Source organism: Bombina bombina, chromosome 1 (genome assembly GCF_027579735.1).
Source record: "Bombina bombina isolate aBomBom1 chromosome 1, aBomBom1.pri, whole genome shotgun sequence".
NCBI classification, from domain to species: domain Eukaryota; kingdom Metazoa; phylum Chordata; class Amphibia; order Anura; family Bombinatoridae; genus Bombina; species Bombina bombina.
The window spans coordinates 955,428,484-955,447,646 of NC_069499.1; the positions used below are offsets into that span (position 1 = coordinate 955,428,484).

At 37.3% G+C, this 19,163-nt stretch overlaps 1 protein-coding gene across 1 annotated transcript in view; it reads right to left on the minus strand.

Moving 5' to 3' along the window:
- Positions 1 to 19,163, minus strand: part of LOC128661976 (piezo-type mechanosensitive ion channel component 2-like) — a 407,133-nt gene that overhangs the window by 135,939 nt on the left and 252,031 nt on the right. The window contains exons 31-35 of the mRNA XM_053716001.1: positions 18,548 to 18,616; positions 15,934 to 16,046; positions 2,725 to 2,839; positions 363 to 431; positions 113 to 279 (exon numbers count right to left, since the gene is read on the minus strand). Of these exons, the coding sequence (XP_053571976.1) occupies positions 113 to 279; positions 363 to 431; positions 2,725 to 2,839; positions 15,934 to 16,046; positions 18,548 to 18,616 (533 nt within the window). The remainder of the gene's footprint in view (positions 1 to 112; positions 280 to 362; positions 432 to 2,724; positions 2,840 to 15,933; positions 16,047 to 18,547; positions 18,617 to 19,163) is intronic.

Consider the following 19,163-nt stretch of genomic DNA (forward strand, 5'->3'; position numbering starts at 1 on the left):
TAATTTCCCTTTAACTGTAATTTATTTAGATGTGTTATTTCTATTGGGAGTGCAGCTTTAGCACTTGGACCATTCATGCGTCTTCAAAAGAAAAAGATTATTCCCCTAATACCTTGTCCAGGTTTCTCCTCAACATGCACCTCTCAATCCTCAGTACTGTTGCAATATCAACACTATCCTTGCAGAAAGAGTTCAACGACTCGATTGTGTCATCCGCTAGAGCTTGGATAAAGACCCAAGTAAACTTGACAATGTTGATAATTCTCTGGATAATGTTGTCTGCATAATACAAGAAATAAAATACAGTAAGCAAATTAAAAGGAATTTGCTGATTAATTAAAAACACCATTTAATTATCTCACCTGGACCATCAGCCTTTTCCTCTTTGCTTTCACTTTCTGTTTTCTCTTCTGGGGTTTCCTCTTGACTTCCTTAGTTCAAAAAATTATAAAGATAATAATTTTATGCCATTTAAGAAAATGTGGAAAATAAAACTCAAACCAGATAGCGGCAAATAATAGAATGAGGAATAAGTCCACAAAGTATTTTTTTGCACCAGAATAGAACTAATACATCCTTCCAATATGCAATATATTCACAACTTTATTTGCAATCTAATAAACCATTCAGCCATCCTCTCTAGATATAAATAGTTATTACTATTAGTTTTTACTAAATGGTGAAGGGATGAGGTGATAGTTAATTAATATAGGCAATTTAAATTAAAACTGTCAGCAAGGTTTCACCAAAACTTTAATCTAAAGTGACATTCAAGTAAAGCATTAACTAATGACTGATCTAGAACTTAAAATTTGGGCGTTAACAAAGGTGGTGAGAAAGTTAAAAGACACATGCTTGAGAATATTCTGCCCTTTACCTCAACGGGGGTACTGCACATGCGTTTGTAGGGACATAGCACCCCTCAGCACTTCCATAGTACCGCCACTGGCATTACTGTTACTGGACAATTTCAGTTCCCCTCTGTACAGCCTAAAAAAGCTAATACTTAACATTTTTCCCAATAAATAATTATATTTCCAATGAATTTTGACATTGGGCTTGTCTCCAATGATATATCTTTTTCTATTTTCACAAGGGACAATATAGAAGTTGTATTGGCTCTGCACAACTGTGTTCTCATTGCTAGAGGGTGCTATATATGACCTTAATTAGATTAACTTTACAAATATTACAGAAAAAAAATATAGAAAAACTGGACCTGTGTTTTGGACCAGATCCAACTACACACATTTGCAACTATTTATTTCAAAAACTGTAAATTAGTATTTTTAGGGTACACTAAGGGTGAGACAAATTATATGTTAAAGGTAACACATAATTTATGTGTACCTTTAATATTCAAGAATTAACTTTAATGCCATAAAAAAATCATTGAATTAGGAGAGGCGGTGGAAATTGTCCAGGCTTGTCAATTTGCTTTCAAATTGGAAAAACTGAAAAGCTGATTTGTTAAAAAAAAAAAAATCCACACCAGAATGAAAATATTAGAAAACAATGGAAACAACAGAAAATCATATCATGTATTTACTTTAAAAGGATAGTAGCAAACAGTTTGTGGAACCCATGTAAAATATGAATAATTCAGGAAGATGTGAAGTATTTTACATTATGTCAGATCATTCAAAAGTCAACAACTTTATTAGTGAATATGAAAAGCTTACAATTTCCAGAGAGTTCATATTATAATGCATCTCCCATTTCCCTTTGCATCTAGAAAGTTTTGATAAATCTATTTCCTAATTGTTTGCCATTTTTGTGCTAATGTCACCAATAAGATCAGTTACAAAAAATAGCAAAAAGAGAACAGAAGCATTATTGGGCACACTTAAAAGGTGGTTATTAGAGCAATGTGTGTGGAGTACGGTACGATGGTATAATGAAATAAAATTAAAACATACCATTTATTTATATTATTAAAATAGAAATGTGGACCATGCCATCCATAAAATAGCAATATTGACAAGTATTTAAAAGGAAAAATAAAGCACTGCTGCCTCTCCAGGTAAATCAGAATAATCCTGATTGGATTTACTATTTAAGTAGATAGATGTATGATCTATAAAACACTGTGCAAGTATAGGTAGCTGTATAAGGTACAGGATAAGCAATCCCCTTAAAACAGTACGTATCAATATCTATTAAAGTGTCCCCAAAGCGATGATCACCAAACTATGATTACCAGTGTCAAAATATCCTACAAAGAATTCCAATTAAGGCCAACAAAAGTATTCTAAGTAATTCTTAAAGGAGAGAAGCAGTGAGGTTTAAGGTTTGGTTCACCCTATCCCCCCTTCCCCGGACACATTGCTCTAATAACCACCTTTTAAGTGTGCCCAATAATGCTTCTGTTCTCTTTTTGCTATTTTTTGTAACTACTCTACACAGCATTAGGCACTACCTCCTTTATACACTCAGGATTGTTTTAGGAGTTTGGTTAACCCTATCCCACCGGAGGTCACTGGCGGTACTCTTTCTCTACCAATAAGATCAGCTCAGCAAGTAATGCAGTGCACAATGAGAGTTCAACCTACACATAGACCTATATAAGTCTGGAGAATTTTAGATATTGAGATATTTATGCAAAAGCTCTTTTTGTTTTACTATTATTTGTCATTATTTATAATGGTTTATTTGTATTTATTCAGTATTCTAGCGTAAAAAAAAACTCCACACACTGTCATTATACCCAGATTTCAGTGTTACCTTCTGTTTGCTGCTTCTCCAACTCCTTACGTATTTGCTCTCTCATTGTTATCTCATCGTTCTCCCTGAGTTTTAGGGCAGATTTGGAACTTGTTGTCCATGCTTCATATGCCAACTGCATAGAATGCAAAAAGTCAGTATGAGGTTTGGTTTGTTAAAAGAGTTTTACATAGATGTTAAGATAACAGAAAGATAATATAGAAAGAAAAATGAATTAGCTCAATGTAGCATTAGTGCTCAGACATTAAACTTAGAATAGGTTGTCTAAGAGAACCTAATCTCCAACTTGTGACCCAGAATGCAACAGTGTTTTATAATTTCACGTGAGTTCCATGTACAGACCTGAGTACTGTAGTAACTCAATAAGTGACAATTTAGTTTATTTGTATTCTTGAATCATGTTTTTTTTTCCATAAACAAAGCCAGACACCCTATTTCGAGTTTACATTACATTACCTACAAATTCGGACATCTCCATTAAATAGGGCTAGCTTACGAGTGGAGCTCTAACAGTTGCATGCAAGCAAAAAAGTTTTTTTTGCGGCTCTTTGCGTGTTGGAAGTAGCGCACGTATTACAAGTTGATTGAAAGTAAACGCGTTATTGAGCGTGGGGATAGTGCAACTTCAGAGCTCTGGTTAACTGTTAATGGGACAAAAAAGTTGCATAAAACACATAAAAAATACACATTTAAAAGTACAGTTACACTCAAAACAACACTTAAAAAAAATTATCATTAAAAAATTGCAATAAAAAGCTATAAGGCCTCAAATATATGAGGTCTCAGGTGTTAGAAATAAAAGGCATGCAAAGGGCTTTAACATAGAGATACATATGCATGTCTAAATATGTAAATGTATGTATATATGTATACATGTGTGTGCATATGTATATATGTATTTATATGTGTATTTATATATTTACAGACATATACATATGTAGACATATCTAGAAGTCCATATATAGACATATCTATAAGTGCATTGGAGCCCTAAATGTATAGAAATATATATTTTACCAAAATAACATCAGATATATATAGAAATATGTATTTATGGATTTTTCAATTAGTAATCTTTCTATTATAAATTGGGTCCAAGAGTGGCCCTCTCTGTTCTTTTTTCCCCAAAAGTCCCCTTATATTGAAGTAATTTCCCGAGAGGTCCAAGAGAGGCCTCCATTTTCCATCAGGGACAGCAACCTCATAGAGGCTCATTTATCAAGCTCCGAAACAGCAGTTATCAAGCTCCAAAACAGCAGTTGTGAAGCAGCGGTCACAAAGACCGCTGCTCCATAACCCTGTCCGTCTGCTCTGATGAGGCGGACAGGAATCCAAGGAATCGAGTACGATCAGGTTGATTGACACCCCCTGCTGGTGGCCGATTGGCCGCGAGTCTGTAGGGGCGGAGTTGCACCAGCAGCTCTTGTGAGCTGCTGGTGCAATGCTGAATATGGAGAGCGTATTGCTCTCCGCATTCAGCGAGGTCTTGCGGACCTGATACGCACCGTCGGATCAGGTCCGCAAGACCTATGATAAATAGGCCTCATTGTCTCTTCTATAGTAGGTATGGGGAAAAAACAAAACTGAGGTTTATTCTATTCTATTTCCAGATATCGACTACTATTACATTGCGACCACTGAAGAATGTCTCTTTATTATATTTATTTTCTTAAAAATTGGGCTTGTGCTATTTAACATACAGACCCAAGAGAGAAAGTTTGATAAACTGTTTAAAATGTGGGGTGTTTAATGGGGTGCAGTATGACACCCTCTATTATTACCAATGTCTTTCCAATGTTGATATTTTGACACTCTATAATAGGGTATACTGCTATATCCACCATGAATAGCCTTATTCTCTGATACAAATATGTACTGAGATTATCGCTTTTGCTTCAGTCTTCATAATATTTTATTATTTATACTGTGGGGGGTAGTTATCAACGTGTCTACTTTTCCTGCCTTCGCCGGCCCAATACACCCGCCTAACCTCGCCTCACATCGCCGCCGCGGACCTGCAAAAATTCGCCTAAGTTATCAAAAAAGCTGTCAAAAAGCCGCGCACCAAGTACGGGGCGATGAGCAGCGGACTGTGAGAGTTATCACTCATCCGATCTCGCTGCACTTCGGCTTTTTTACAGCTTTCTTGCTAGCCTGTCACTAAGCACCCACACTAACTACACTGTTCTAGCCCCTATACTGGCGCCCCCGGAGCCCCCCGCAACTAAATAAAGTTAGTAACCCCTAAACCTCCGCTCCTAGACCCCGCCGCAACTCTTATAAATGTATTAACCCCTAAACCGCCGCTCCTAGACCCCGCCGCAACTCTTATAAATGTATTAACCCCTAAACCGCCGCTCCTGGACACCTCCGCAACCTACATTATACCTAGTAACCCCTATCCTGCCCCCTATACCGTCGCCCTCTATAATAAAGTTATTAACCCCTATCCTGCTGATCCCGCACCTCGCCGCAACTAAATAAATAGTTTAACCCCTAAACCACCGCTCCCTGACCCCGCCGCAACCTATATTACATTTATTAACCCCTATCCTGCCCCCTATACCGTCGCCACCTATAATAAATTTATTAACCCCTATCCTGCCCCCCACTACACCGCCGCCACTGTAATAAAATTGTTAACCCCTAAACCTAAGTCTAACACTAACCCTAACACCCCCTAACTTAAATATTAATTAAATAAATCTAAATAATATTTCTATTATGAACTAAATTAATCCTATTTAAAACTAAATACTTACCTTTAAAATAAACCCTAATATAGCTACAATATAAATAATAATTATATTGTAGCTATGTTAGGATTTATTTTTATTTTACAGGCAAATTTCTATTTATTTTAACTAGGTACAATAGCTATTAAATAGTTATTAACTATTTAATAGCTTACCTAGCTAAAATAAAGAGAAATTAACCTGTAAAATAAAAACTAACCTAAATTACAATTACACCTAACACTACACTATACTTTAATAAATTATTCCTATTTAAAACTAAATATTTACCTGTAAAATAAACCCTAAGATAGCTACAATATAATTAATAATTACATTGCAGCTATCTTAGGATTTATATTTATTTTACAGGTAACTTTGTATTTATTTTAGATAGTTAGAATAGTTATTAACTATTTAATAACTACCTAGCTAAAAGAAATACAAAATTACCTGTAAAATAAATCCTAACCTAAGTTACAATTAAACCTAACACTACACTATCATTACATTAATTAAATAAATTACCTACAAATAACTACAATTAAATACAATTACATAAACTAACTAAAGTACAAAAAATAAAAAAAGCTAAGTTACAAAAAATAAAAAAAATAAGTTACAAACATTTAAAAAATATTACAACAATTTTAAGCTACTTACACCTAATCTAAGCCCCCTAATAAAATAACAAAGCCCCCCCAAAATAAAAAATGCCCTACCCTATTCTAAATTAAAAAAGTTCAAAGCTCTTTTACCTTACCAGCCCTTAAAAGGGCCTTTCGTGGGGCATGCCCCAAAAAATTCAGCTCTTTTGCCTGTAAAAGAAAAATACAACCCCCCCCCAACATTAAAACCCACCACCCACGGGGGGGCGGAGCCGGCTGAGAGCGAACATGGCCGCAAAGCTATAGAGCTCCGACACAACCAGACCTAGAGGACGATTAATATGGGGTGAATTCCCATCTCCTGACCATATAAAAGCCTCAATCAAAGTCACTAAGGGAGGGAGATACTGGATGGCACCACATTCGTAATCTGCAGCAAAACGGACAGCCGCATTCCCTGCCGGAGTTCCGACCGCGGATAAACATAATAGGAATGACGCAGCTACAAATGATCTAGAGACATCAAGCAATGGATCAGTGCTACATCCTGGGCAGAGATCAGTGAGTAGTTTCATCCGGAGCATTGCATTACTTTTCTTGATAAACTCAGCAAGGCTTATTAATCTGCTAGGGCCCCGACCCAGGGGCATAGACCGTAACCACTATATCTGGGAGGTATAGAAAAGCATCCCTCAAACCCTGGCATATGTTACATCCGTATTCCATCTAAGCCTCTCCCTGTCATGGACAAAGGAATATACAGCCACTGCTGCAGCATATTACAATAGACATTTATAAGAGACAGTCACTATAACTTTCCGGCAAAAACCGCAATCACATTGTTGCAGACCAAGCTGTGGCACCAGCACTACGCAGCACTCTGCATACGGGCCTCTTCATTAGGCTAACATGGCGGCTAGGAGCAAATCAAAAGGTGAAAAAGTCTCTAAACCTATGACTTCGCAAGGCAATAAATTCAATGCCTTTTTCAAAACAATAGAAGGCTCTAACTCTTGCACAGAGGAGGTGACCAACCCAAGCACACCAGACAGAGTAGAAGATAACATGAATGAGCTGGGAAATCAAGCTGCAGCGATTACAAGAGCAGACCTCAGTCAGTTACCCACAAAAGAAGATCTCTCCAATTTTATTATCCAAGTCAATAACACTATTAAGGAAGGACTGGCTAATGTGAAACGGGAGGTTAATGCTCTAGGCCACAGAGTTTTGCAATAAGAAGAACAATATGAAGAAACCTCTAAAACTACAGACAATATGGCGACTGAACTGGAACAACAAAACTCTACCATCCTGCAACTACAAGCCCAGGTTGAAGACCTCGATAACAGAGGCAGACGCCAGAACTTAAGAATCAGAGGTGTCCCAGAGCAAATTCTGCCTCCCCAAATATCTTCGTATTTACAGAATCTGTTTAAATACCTATTGGAATTGAAGGCAGATGAAAATATTCCAATAGATAGGGCTCACAGGGCTCTCAGAGCTAAACCACCCTCATCAGCCCCACCGAGAGATATTATACTTTGCTGCCACAGATTTGTAGACAAAGAGAGAATCTTACAAGCCGCCCGGAAAAAAGCTCCAATCCGATTTGGTGAAGACCCTATCCAAGTATATGCTGATCTAAGCGCTTTAACACTTGCAAAACGCAAAGAAGCACGGTTCCTGACCCTGCATCTGTCTGACCTAAACATCCAATACAGATGGGGATTTCCATTTGCAATCAAAGTAGTGAAAGGGGACAGAACCTATATATACAGAGATGCTGAAGATCTGGAAGAATTCTGCCACCAGTTGGATATACCTCAACCCTCGCTACCATCACTAAAGGACAATGAGAAAGCTGGCAGACAGCAGGCCAATCTCCCACCTAGAACACAAAGACCAGAATGGATGACAGTCCAGAAGAAGAAAAGAAATACCAATCTTCAACCACAGAGCTCTAAAGATAAAGTATCTGACCCACCTTGAAAGTCTTTTCGCTAAGGACCTCCCGGTTCAATTAAACGTGAGCAAGAGACTGTAATGCACTGGTGGTAATTCCATAACCAGGAAGCAACAGACCCTTCAGAGTTTTACTGTTTCTATTTAAAGTACCGTAAAGTTTCATAATGGGACAATTGACTCTTATTCCAGTATACCCTTACCCATGCCCTCCCTTCCTACCTTCACCCCATAATGTTAAAGTTAATTTTCTCTTTGACTAAGTAATGTCCTCCGGGCCAGGCTCGGCTTAGTTATCTGTTACTAGCCCATCCCCCCCTCCAGATAGTGCGACCACCCCCCTTGCCCATGGGGACGCCAGCCTCCCTGGGGCAGGAGGTTGTGGATATTGTTTTTTACTGTTATTGTATTATGTTCATGTTGTGTTATTTTGCTAATTACGTTGTATCTCTAACCTTCTTTTTCTTCCCTGTCAGCTCAACCTCCTCCGCAAGGGGCAGATTATTATATCTAACTATTGTCCTCCCTCCATATGCTACTTCAACTCCTCTCACTCTCCTCCCTAAACTCGCTACACATACCCTCGACAGACTCCACCAGGTAAGACTTTATATATTTATATACATTTGTTCTCCTCATCTGACCACCCATGACTGATAAGAACTTAGTAGTAGTATCACAAAATGTGAAAGGCCTCAACTCACCCACTAAGCGCTCAATAGCATTGAAGGGTTTTGCTAAACAATCAGACTCTATTATTTTTGTTCAGGAGACCCATTTTTTAAAAGATGTAGGGCCTAAATTCTGGTCAAAGCACCACCCGATAAGCCATTTCAGCTCCCATCCAAGCAAAAAGAAAAATGGGGTAGCCATCCTTATTCACAAGAATTTACAGTTTAAGCTTACGAATCAAATAACTGACACAGACGTCAGAATTCTAATTTTGATAGGCTCCCTTTTCAACAACCCGGTGACGTTAGTTAATGTTTACGCCCCCAACTCTAATAAATCCACATTCTTTAACCGTTTACTGAAACTAGTATTGGACAACAGGAAGGGGTGCCTGATCCTAGGCGGTGACATTAATACAGCGCTTGATCCCAAGCTAGACATATCTACTAACACAAGGCAGACACGAATAAAACCACCCAATGCAATATACAACTGCTTCTCACAGCTAGGACTTATAGACATATGGAGGGTTCAGCATCCCATTCAGAAGAATTATTCTTTTGATTCTCACCCCTGGGCGGTATATACCAGGATTGACTATATCGTAATAGACAGAAATCACTTATCATTAGTCAGGGATTCAGACATCCAGGCTACTTCCTGGTCAGACCACTCTCAGGTAAACATTGAGCTACGATGGCCAAATCACCCAATTACACAATTTATGTGGAGAATGGATGAATCTCTTCTCCGCCTCCCACCCACCAGGAAGTCCATAGCAAAATCCCTTCATGAATATTTTAATATTAACAATACTCCAGAGGTGAACCCAAGTACAATTTGGAATGCTCATAAAGCAGTCCTGAGAGGTGAGTGCATTAAGCACTCAGCTTTTAGAAAAAGAACTTATAATAGAGAGACAGAGCTACTAACCACACAACTTACCAACCTAGAGATTCGTCATAAAAATACCCCATCAGATTCATCCCTTTACAACCAACTGACAAAAGTCAGGCAAGACCTCAACAAAATCTTGCTGAGAGAGGTCCAGAGAAAAGCACTTAATATTAGGAAACTTTACGCATACGAAGGCAACAGAGCAGGCCCACTTCTAGCACGAATGTTAAAGGCCCAAACGAATAGCAGCCAGATACACAAGCTAGTGACACCGAATAACCAAAACATCTATGATAGCAAACAAATAGCGAATTGCTTCAGCCAATTCTATTCAAGTCTATATAACTTGGATACCCCCCCAAACTCCTGAACATTCCGAACGCATGCAAGCTTACATAGACAAAGCAGATGTGGCCAGACTAGATACTTCACAGAGAGATGCATTGGAAGAACCAATCACTTTGACCGAGGTAATTAGAGCAATCCGTGGTCTGCCTGTGGGAAAAGCACCGGGCCCAGACGGCTTCACTAATACATATTACAAATCCTTTGCTAGTATACTAGCACCACACTTGACTAAACTGTTTAACACGCTCGACGACGGTCAGCTACTCCCAACAGAAATGCTAAAGGCACATATTGCAGTGATTCCCAAGCCCAATAAGGAACCCACAGACCCCAGTAGCTACAGACCCATCTCCCTCCTTAACACGGACATCAAGATCCTGGGCAAGGTTTTATCGAACCGAATCAATAAATTTTTACACTCTTTAATTCATGCAGATCAAGTAGGTTTTGTTCCTGGGAGGGAGGCCAGGGACAACACAATCAGGGCGACCACGCTGGCATGTTACGCTAAGCAACACAAAATCCCGTCAGTCTTGATAGGAACAGACGCGGAAAAAGCGTTTGACCGCATAAACTGGGAATTCCTGAGAAAGGTGTTAATAGCACAGGGATTTGGCCCCAAAATGATAACACGTATTTTCAGCCTTTATACTAGCCCTTCAGCTCAGGTAAGAGCAAATGGAATGCTCTCAGACCCCTTTGAGATCCACAAAGGTACACGGTAGGGTTGCCCCCTGTCACCCATTTTGTTCATACTCTCTATGGAATTACTAGCCACTCTAGTAAGACAGGACCCTGAAATTGAAGGAATCCAATTAGGGCCACATAACTTTAAAATTGCTATGTATGCAGACGACATGCTATTCACAATCTCAAATCCCTTATCTTCCATCCCGAAGATGTTAGCGCAGCTAGGTACATTCGGCAAATACTCAAATTTTTTAGTCAATAAACACAAATCAGAGCTTTTGAATCTATCCCTCTCAGATACCGAATTAAAGTTAGTCTCAGAGATATGCCCACTGACTCTACAAGCAAAATCACTCAAATATCTAGGTATCCAACTATCTCCCAATATAACACAACTCTTTGATGAAAATTACCTGGCCCTCTCCCGTAGGATACAACAAGATCTCCAGGCATTCTATTGGCTGATCGGAACAGCCAATAGAATGTGAGCTCAATCTGATTGGCTGATTGGATCAGCCAATCGGATTGAACTTCAATCTGATTGGCTGATTCAATCAGCCAATCAGATTTTTCCTACCTTAATTCCGATTGGCTGATAGAACCCTATCAGCCAATCGGAATTGAAGGGACGCCATCTTGGATGACGTCCCTTAAAGGAGCCTTCATTCGTCGGTAGTCCGTCGGGAAAGAAGGATGTTCCGCGTCGGCGAAATGAAGATGGATCCTGAAGAAGAAGATTGAAGACCCCGCTTGGAAGATGACATCGCCCGGATGGAAGACTTCTTCAGCGCCGCTTGGAGGATCACTTCATCGGATGGAAGACTTCTTCAGCGCCGCTTGGAGGATCACTTCATCGGATGGAAGATTTCTTCAGCGCCCCTTGGATGATGACTTCTGCTGCTCCAGATCTCCTCTTCAGTTCCATCGGTGGCTCGGCTGAGTGAAGACGACTAAAGGTAGGATGATCTTCAGGGGGGTAGTGTTAGGTTTTTTTAAGGGGGGTTTGGGTTAGATTAGGGGTATGTGGATGGTGGGTTTTAATGTTGGGGGGGGGTTGTATTTTTCTTTTACAGGCAAAAGAGCTGAATTTTTTGGGGCATGCCCCACAAAAGGCCCTTTTGAGGGCTGGTAAGGTAAAAGAGCTTTGAACTTTTTTAATTTAGAATAGGGTAGGGCATTTTTTTATTTTGGAGGACTTTGTTATTTTATTAGGGGGCTTAGATTAGGTGTAAGTAGCTTAAAATTGTTGTAATATTTTTTAAATGTTTGTAACTTATTTTTTTTATTTTTTGTAACTTAGCTTTTTTTATTTTTTGTACTTTAGTTAGTTTATGTAATTGTATTTAATTGTAGTTATTTGTAGGTAATTTAATTAATTAATGTAATGATAGTGTAGTGTTAGGTTTAATTGTAACTTAGGTTAGGATTTATTTTACAGGTAATTTTGTATTTATTTTAGCTAGGTAGTTATTAAATAGTTAATAACTATTTAATAACTATTCTAACTAGCTAAAATAAATACAAAGTTACCTGTAAAATAAATATAATTCCTAAGATAGCTACAATGTAATTATTAATTATATTGTAGCTATCTTAGGGTTTATTTTACAGGTAAGTATTTAGTTTTAAATAGGAATAATTTATTAAAGTATAGTGTAGTGTTAGGTGTAATTGTAACTTAGGTTAGTTTTTATTTTACAGGTTAATTTCTCTTTATTTTAGCTAGGTAAGCTATTAAATAGTTAATAACTATTTAATAGCTATTGTACCTAGTTAAAATAAATTGAAATTTACCTGTAAAATAAAAATAAATCCTAACATAGCTAGAATATAATTATTATTTATATTGTAGCTATATTAGGGTTTAGGGGTTAATAATTTTATTACAGTGGCGGCGGTGTAGTGGGGGGCAGGATAGGGGTTAATAAATTTATTATAGTAGCGACGGTGTAGGGGGGGCAGGATAGGTGTTAATAAATTTATAATAGGTTGCGGTGGGCTCAGGGAGCGGCGGTTTAGGGGTTAATACATATATTATAGTTGCGGCGGGGTCAGGGAGCAGTGGTTTAGGGGTTAACATGTTTAATATAGTTGCGGTGGGCTCCGGGAGCAGCGGTTTAGGGGTTAACATATTTATTATAGCTTGCGGTGGGCTCCGGGAGCGGCGGTTTAGGGGGTAAACACTTTATTTAGTTGCAGCGGTGTAGGGGGGGACAGCTTAGGGGTGTTTAGACTCGGGGTACATGTTAGGGTGTTAGGTGTAGACAGCTCCCATAGAAATCAATGGGATGTCTGGCAGCAGCGAACTTGTACTTTCGCTATGGTCAGACTCCCAGTGATTCCTATGGGATCCGCCGCCTCCAGGGCGGCGGATTGAAAACCAGGTATGCTGGCCCGTAAAAGTGCCGAGCGTACCTGCTAGTTTTTTGATAACTAGCAAAAGTATTCAGATTGTGCCGCACTTGTGTGCGGAACATCTGGAGTGACGTAAGAATCGATCTGTGTCGGACTGAGTCCGGCGGATCGAAGCTTACGTCACAAAATTCTACTTTTGCCGATATCTAGGGCTTGATAACTAAGGCGAATCAGCCTCGCCACAAATACGCTGCGGAATTCAAGCGTATTGAGGCTTGATAACTACCCCCCTTTGTACCCTTGATAAGTGATTAATGTGCCCATGCATTCACAATCTAAATGTTTGTTTCTCTTTATTTGCCTGTAAACCCTTTTTTTTTTTTTTAAATTTATTTATGAATAAATATAACTTATTCTTCTATGTGAAGAAGATTGGAATGTGAAATAGGAATATTTCAAGTCGGGCTAGTGCACTTGAGAAAATGCAATCAGGTTTGTGCATGAGAAAGGGTGTTAGCTTTTTTCCGCTTTTTGCTCTCCATTGAAGTTTATGGGGGAATATGTTAACACGGTCACGATATTCAAACTTTTGCTTTTTGCGCACATTGGGTTAGCATGCGAGTAAAATGTTTTACTTTCAACTTGAAATATGGTTAATACCCGACGTGCGTAAGAAGCACATAAAAAGTTAACACATGAGTGGGAGCAATAAATAGTGATCCATTCGTAATCTAGCCCATAGTGTGCACAATGATGCAGATATGTTCTTGGCCTACCCAAAAAGGTCCCACAGTTTACTATTGAACAGACACCTTAGATTTTTCTTTTTCAGGTGAATGTTAAATATTGAGTATTCAAGATAAATTATGTTGCATTACTTACTGGATATTTATAGTTTCTTATCTAGTTGGAAACCGGGAATTTAAAAATGTTGATATGTTCCTTTACACATTGCCTGTTTTGGTAAATTCTTCTTTAACATGCAAATGAATCATCAGATTAGTTTACTGAGCATTAAATTGTAAGTAAGCGCCGCTTCTTAACACAAAAGAATATTAGTGAACTACCTTCCCTTAATGAGATACACAGATTCTGAGGGGAACATTTTCTTTAAAACAATCCCTGAAGGGCCTAGTAATATTAATGAGGCACCTTATAGAATCTCACCAGATTGGCCCTAAATTGCCAATGGCTATATTTCTATTCTTGAGGGCTGTGAGTGAGCCAGGATTTAGGAATTTCTATATTTAGTCAGACTGACATAATTTAAGTAACTTGATTCTAGCCTATTTAAGGACATTTAAGCTCTAAAATAACTAGCTTGTGTTCTATGTATTTTTAGTCTAAAGCTGCAGAAAGATTTAACAGTAAATAAAAATAAAATTTTCTAACCTTACTTATTTTCCCCTTTTTAAAATAACCCCCCCTCTCGCCCCTTATTACAGGTTTTTTTTGTTGGGTGGGTTTTGTCTCTCTATTTCTCCCCATCCTCCCCCTCTTATAACAAGGAATGCATTACAAGTTTTCCTCAAAGTTTTCAACTCAGTTTTTATAATGTGTATCTATTTTACAATTGACCCCATAAATAAAAATAAAAGTCTCTGGAACCATATGATCATGTACCTGTACTATACTATACTACTCAGGACCGGATTCATTTTTCACCTAATTCTGGATGCTGATCTCCAGATTGTTTATAATTTTTTATAACGATAGATTTTTGTTATTGTGCACTGATTTATTATAATAAAGCTTGTCTTAAAAAAATTATAATAACAATTTTGTCTGCAATTCAGTCATTATTAAAGGGGCAATACCAACACAAAACAAACAGGAATGGTATGTGTTAAACTAGTGTCTATGAAAACATTTTCTCAAATAAACTGTGTCTGGTCTGCCTCATTGTGCACCAAAGCCCTCATTCTTATAGCCATGTGTCCTTTTAATATATGACATTCTCAGCTAATCTGATTTATAAGTCAATAATTATCAGTTAAAAACAATAGCAGTGTGTTACTTCCATATGCTGGCAAAATAACATGTGAGAGAGGAAAATCCTTTCTAATTAACTAATAAAAATCAACCACGCTGGAAGAAGTATTACACAAATTTAAAAAACATTTTTTTGCTTTAATATTGCAACTCACATTCCATTTCAAATGCAGGAAAATGTAGTTATGTTTCCCTTTAAATGTATCAGATAAATTACCTGTAGGGTTGCATCTGCCATACACAAAAAAACAATGGATATCTAGTGTGTGATTGGGAGCAAACAGTCCGATCAGATACTATGGGGTAAATTTATCATGGTGCGGACAGACATGATCCGCTATAGAGAATCATGTCCGCCGCACATTGATAAATGCCGACAGCATACACTGTCGACATTTATCATTGCACCAGTAGTTCTTGTGAACTGCTGGTGCAATACCGCCCCCTGCAGGTTTGCGGCCAATCGGCTGCTAGCAGGAGGTGTCAATCAACCCAATCGTATTCAACCAGGCTTATTGCTGTCCTCCACCTCAGAGGTGGCGGACGAGTTAAGGAGCAGCGGTCTTAGGACCACTGCTTCTTAACTTTCGCTTCAGGCGGAACTAAAGCGCAGTGAGTCGGAAGCAGCACCCGCTGCTTCATAAATCAACCCCTATGGCTCTGCATCCTTGTCAGCTATTAGGCCACATTGGAGAAAGATTAGACCCCATAAGCTGCAACTCCTGTCAGCCACATGACCACATTAGACCTCTAGTCAGACCCACAGCCCTGTAGCCCCTGTCAACCACAAGCCCAGATCAGACCAATGGTCCTGCAGCCACTGTCAGCCAGGTGCCTACATTAGAACCAATAAATTAAGTATCAAGCTTTTTTACATATATGTTACTGGACAGATAATTGAAATGCCGGACTGTTCACCTAGATACTAGACACCTGGACACTCTAATTACCTGGAAAGCTGTCTTCTTCTTAGGTGGCTCTTCCTCTCGCTTCTCCTCTCCTGCCTCTTCCTCCTCATCTTCACTGTCAGTATCAAAGAGGCTATAGCTGCCACTGCGAATCACTAGGAAGAAATTACTGATAGATTAATTCTCTTGGTATCATTTGTTGAAGGAGCAGCAATGCACTACTGATTTCTAACTGAACACTTGGGTGAGCCAATGACAATTGTTATTTATATGCAGCCACCAATCAGCAGCTAGAACCTAGGTTCTTTGCTGCTCCTGAGCTTACCTATATAAACATTTCAGCAAAGGATAACATGAGAAGGAAGAAAATTAAATAATAGAGGTAAATTGGAAAGTTGTTTAAAATTCTATGCTCTGTCTTAATCGTGAATGTCTAATTTTACTTAACTGTCCCTTTAAATCACTTTAAAAAAAGTATTAAGCTGTTCTCAAAGGTAACCTGCAGATCTAATGGGTTGAACAAAATTCTTTAGATAAGATGATCAATCTACAAAATCTCCTAGACTTTAATAGTAAATTGTGTAGAAAAATCATAACGATTGCGATCAACCCCTAACTGTTCAGATGTTTTCCAGAAAGAAAAAACAAAAACTTCAGCTTTTAATTAAGAGATAAATATGTTTAAGATGAGTTTAGTATGTTCTGATCAGTATCACTGACACAGAAATGATATAACAGGTTTGGTTTGGGTTATAAGGATATCTATTATTCTCATGTTAAAGGGACAGTGTACTGTAACCCCCCACACACAAATTTTTTATGTGTTCTCTCAAAGATCCATTTAACTGCTGAAATGTATTTGAATTTTTTGTCATTGTTTAGAAATAACTTCTTTACTTTTATTTTAACATTTTAAATAACTGCTTTTTTGCATTAAAGGCACAATCTCTGCTAAAAACATCAATACTTAGTAATGGGTACAAAAAAGTTATGTAAACAAGATCAGAATAAATCAATCCCAGTGGGGGGGAGAAAAGAGACCATCATCTTTAAATACAACAAACTCTTATCTGGCACTTGTCTGAATACACTGTCCCTTTATACCTCTTTATAAAAAAAATATTGCATAGTGAAACCGCTTTGCAGACAATTTTGATAGCTTTTCCTGCAATTTAAAGGGACACTGAACCCAAATTTTTTCTTTCGTGATTCAGATAGAGCATGCAATATTAAGCAACTTTCTAATTTACTCCTATTATCAATTTTTCTTCGTTCACTTGCTATCTTTATTTGAAAAAGAAGGCATCTAAGCTTCTTTTTTTGGTTTAGAGCTCTGGACAGCACCTTTTTTTATTGGTAAATGAATTATCCACCAATCAGCAAGAATAACCCAGGTTATTCACCAAAAATGGTCCGGAATCTAAACTTACATTCTTATTACAAATAAAGATACCAAGAGAGTGAAGAAAATTTGATAATAGGAGTAAATTAGAAAGTTGCTTAAAATTGCATGCTCTATATGAATCACGAAAGAAAAAATTTGGGTTCAGTGTCCCTTTAAATATACAAATTTGAGTTATTCTACAATGTAACTCTAACAATAGTAATGTAAGAAGCAAATTAAAGGAAAAGGGGCAAAATAAATATGTTTATGTCACTATGCATAAATATATACATTTTGGGCCGGATTACAAGTGGAGTGGTATTTAACACATTACGTATTACAAATTAAAAGTAAAGAGTTATTGCTTTTGCGCTAACCCGATGCGCACAAAAAGCCAAACATAATATTGTGCGCGTATAAATACATATTTCTACCTATATCTGATGGTATTTTGGTACAACAGATACAGTATATATATATATATATATATATATATATATATATATATATATATATATATATATATATATATATATATATACAGGAAATACACAGTATAACACTTTATTAAAAATGAATATTGTATTAATATGCTTTTACATGTTTTCATCTACTTGACTGACTTATATATATATGTCTTTATATGTGTACATATGTATCTGTGTTTATATGTGTGTATATATGTCTGTAAATACATATATACACATATAAATACATATGTATACACATATAAACATATATATATATATATATATATATATATATATATATATATATATATATATATATATATATATATATATATATATATAGAGAGAGAGAGAGAGAGAGACATATTTAGACATGTATTTGTATGTATCTCTATAGTAAAGCCCTATGCCTGCATTTTTTTCTTACACCTGAACCTCCAATCTTGAGCTTTTTCAACTTTATTGTGCAATATTTTTTTTTAATAATTTTATTAGATGGTGTTATCATGAATGTAACTGTTCTTTGTAACTTATTTTTGAAGTGCTTTGTGACACATTTTTGTTTCATGAAACAGTTAACCAGAGCTCTGAGGTGGCACTATCCCGACATGTGTTAGAATTAACGTGCATTAAAGTGATTGCATTTACTTTCAACTTGTAATATGCGCAATAAACCCAAAGTGTGCAAACACCCACAATAAACCTGATCGATTGTGTGTAAATGTTAACGCGCCACTCTTCATCTGGCCTTTAATGTGTAATACATTTTAAGTTTGGATGTTTCTTTAAGGTCACAACTTACTTGTTGTGTGTGTTACCCACGGTTGCCACCATTTCTTTTTTCCATCTTTCTCCTTCTTGTCTCCATCATCTGGAAGATACAAAGTTGAAAGAATTATAAAAAATAAACCACAGTCAAATAAGTACAGATTTTTTAGTTACTTCCATATTTCCCTATATCATGTGACAACGATCAGCAAATTACAAAACGCATATAGGTATATACTATGAACTATTGCACAGATCATGGTGATCTGGTGCCTTTGAAAGTGTGCTTATAAAAAAATTACAAAGTTTTTTGGAGGGTTTTGCATGCTCTATCTGAATCGTGAAAGTTTAATTTTGACTATAGTGTTCCTTTAAAACAGTATGGGCCAGATCACAAGTGGAGCACTAATGATAGCGGAGACACGATACACAATATCGCTGGACCTGATAGTGCAAGTCCATAGTAAAGTGCTTTAGCATGGCCGACTTTGCTCAAGTGCAACCTATACTTTCAATGGGTATTGCAACTGCACTAACTTGCGCTCACATTACGAGCGAAAGCCCAAACTGCGCTAAAATAAGAGTTAAAAAAATGTTTACAAAACATTAAAAAAACATTAAAACAAAGTATTACACACATACGTATATAT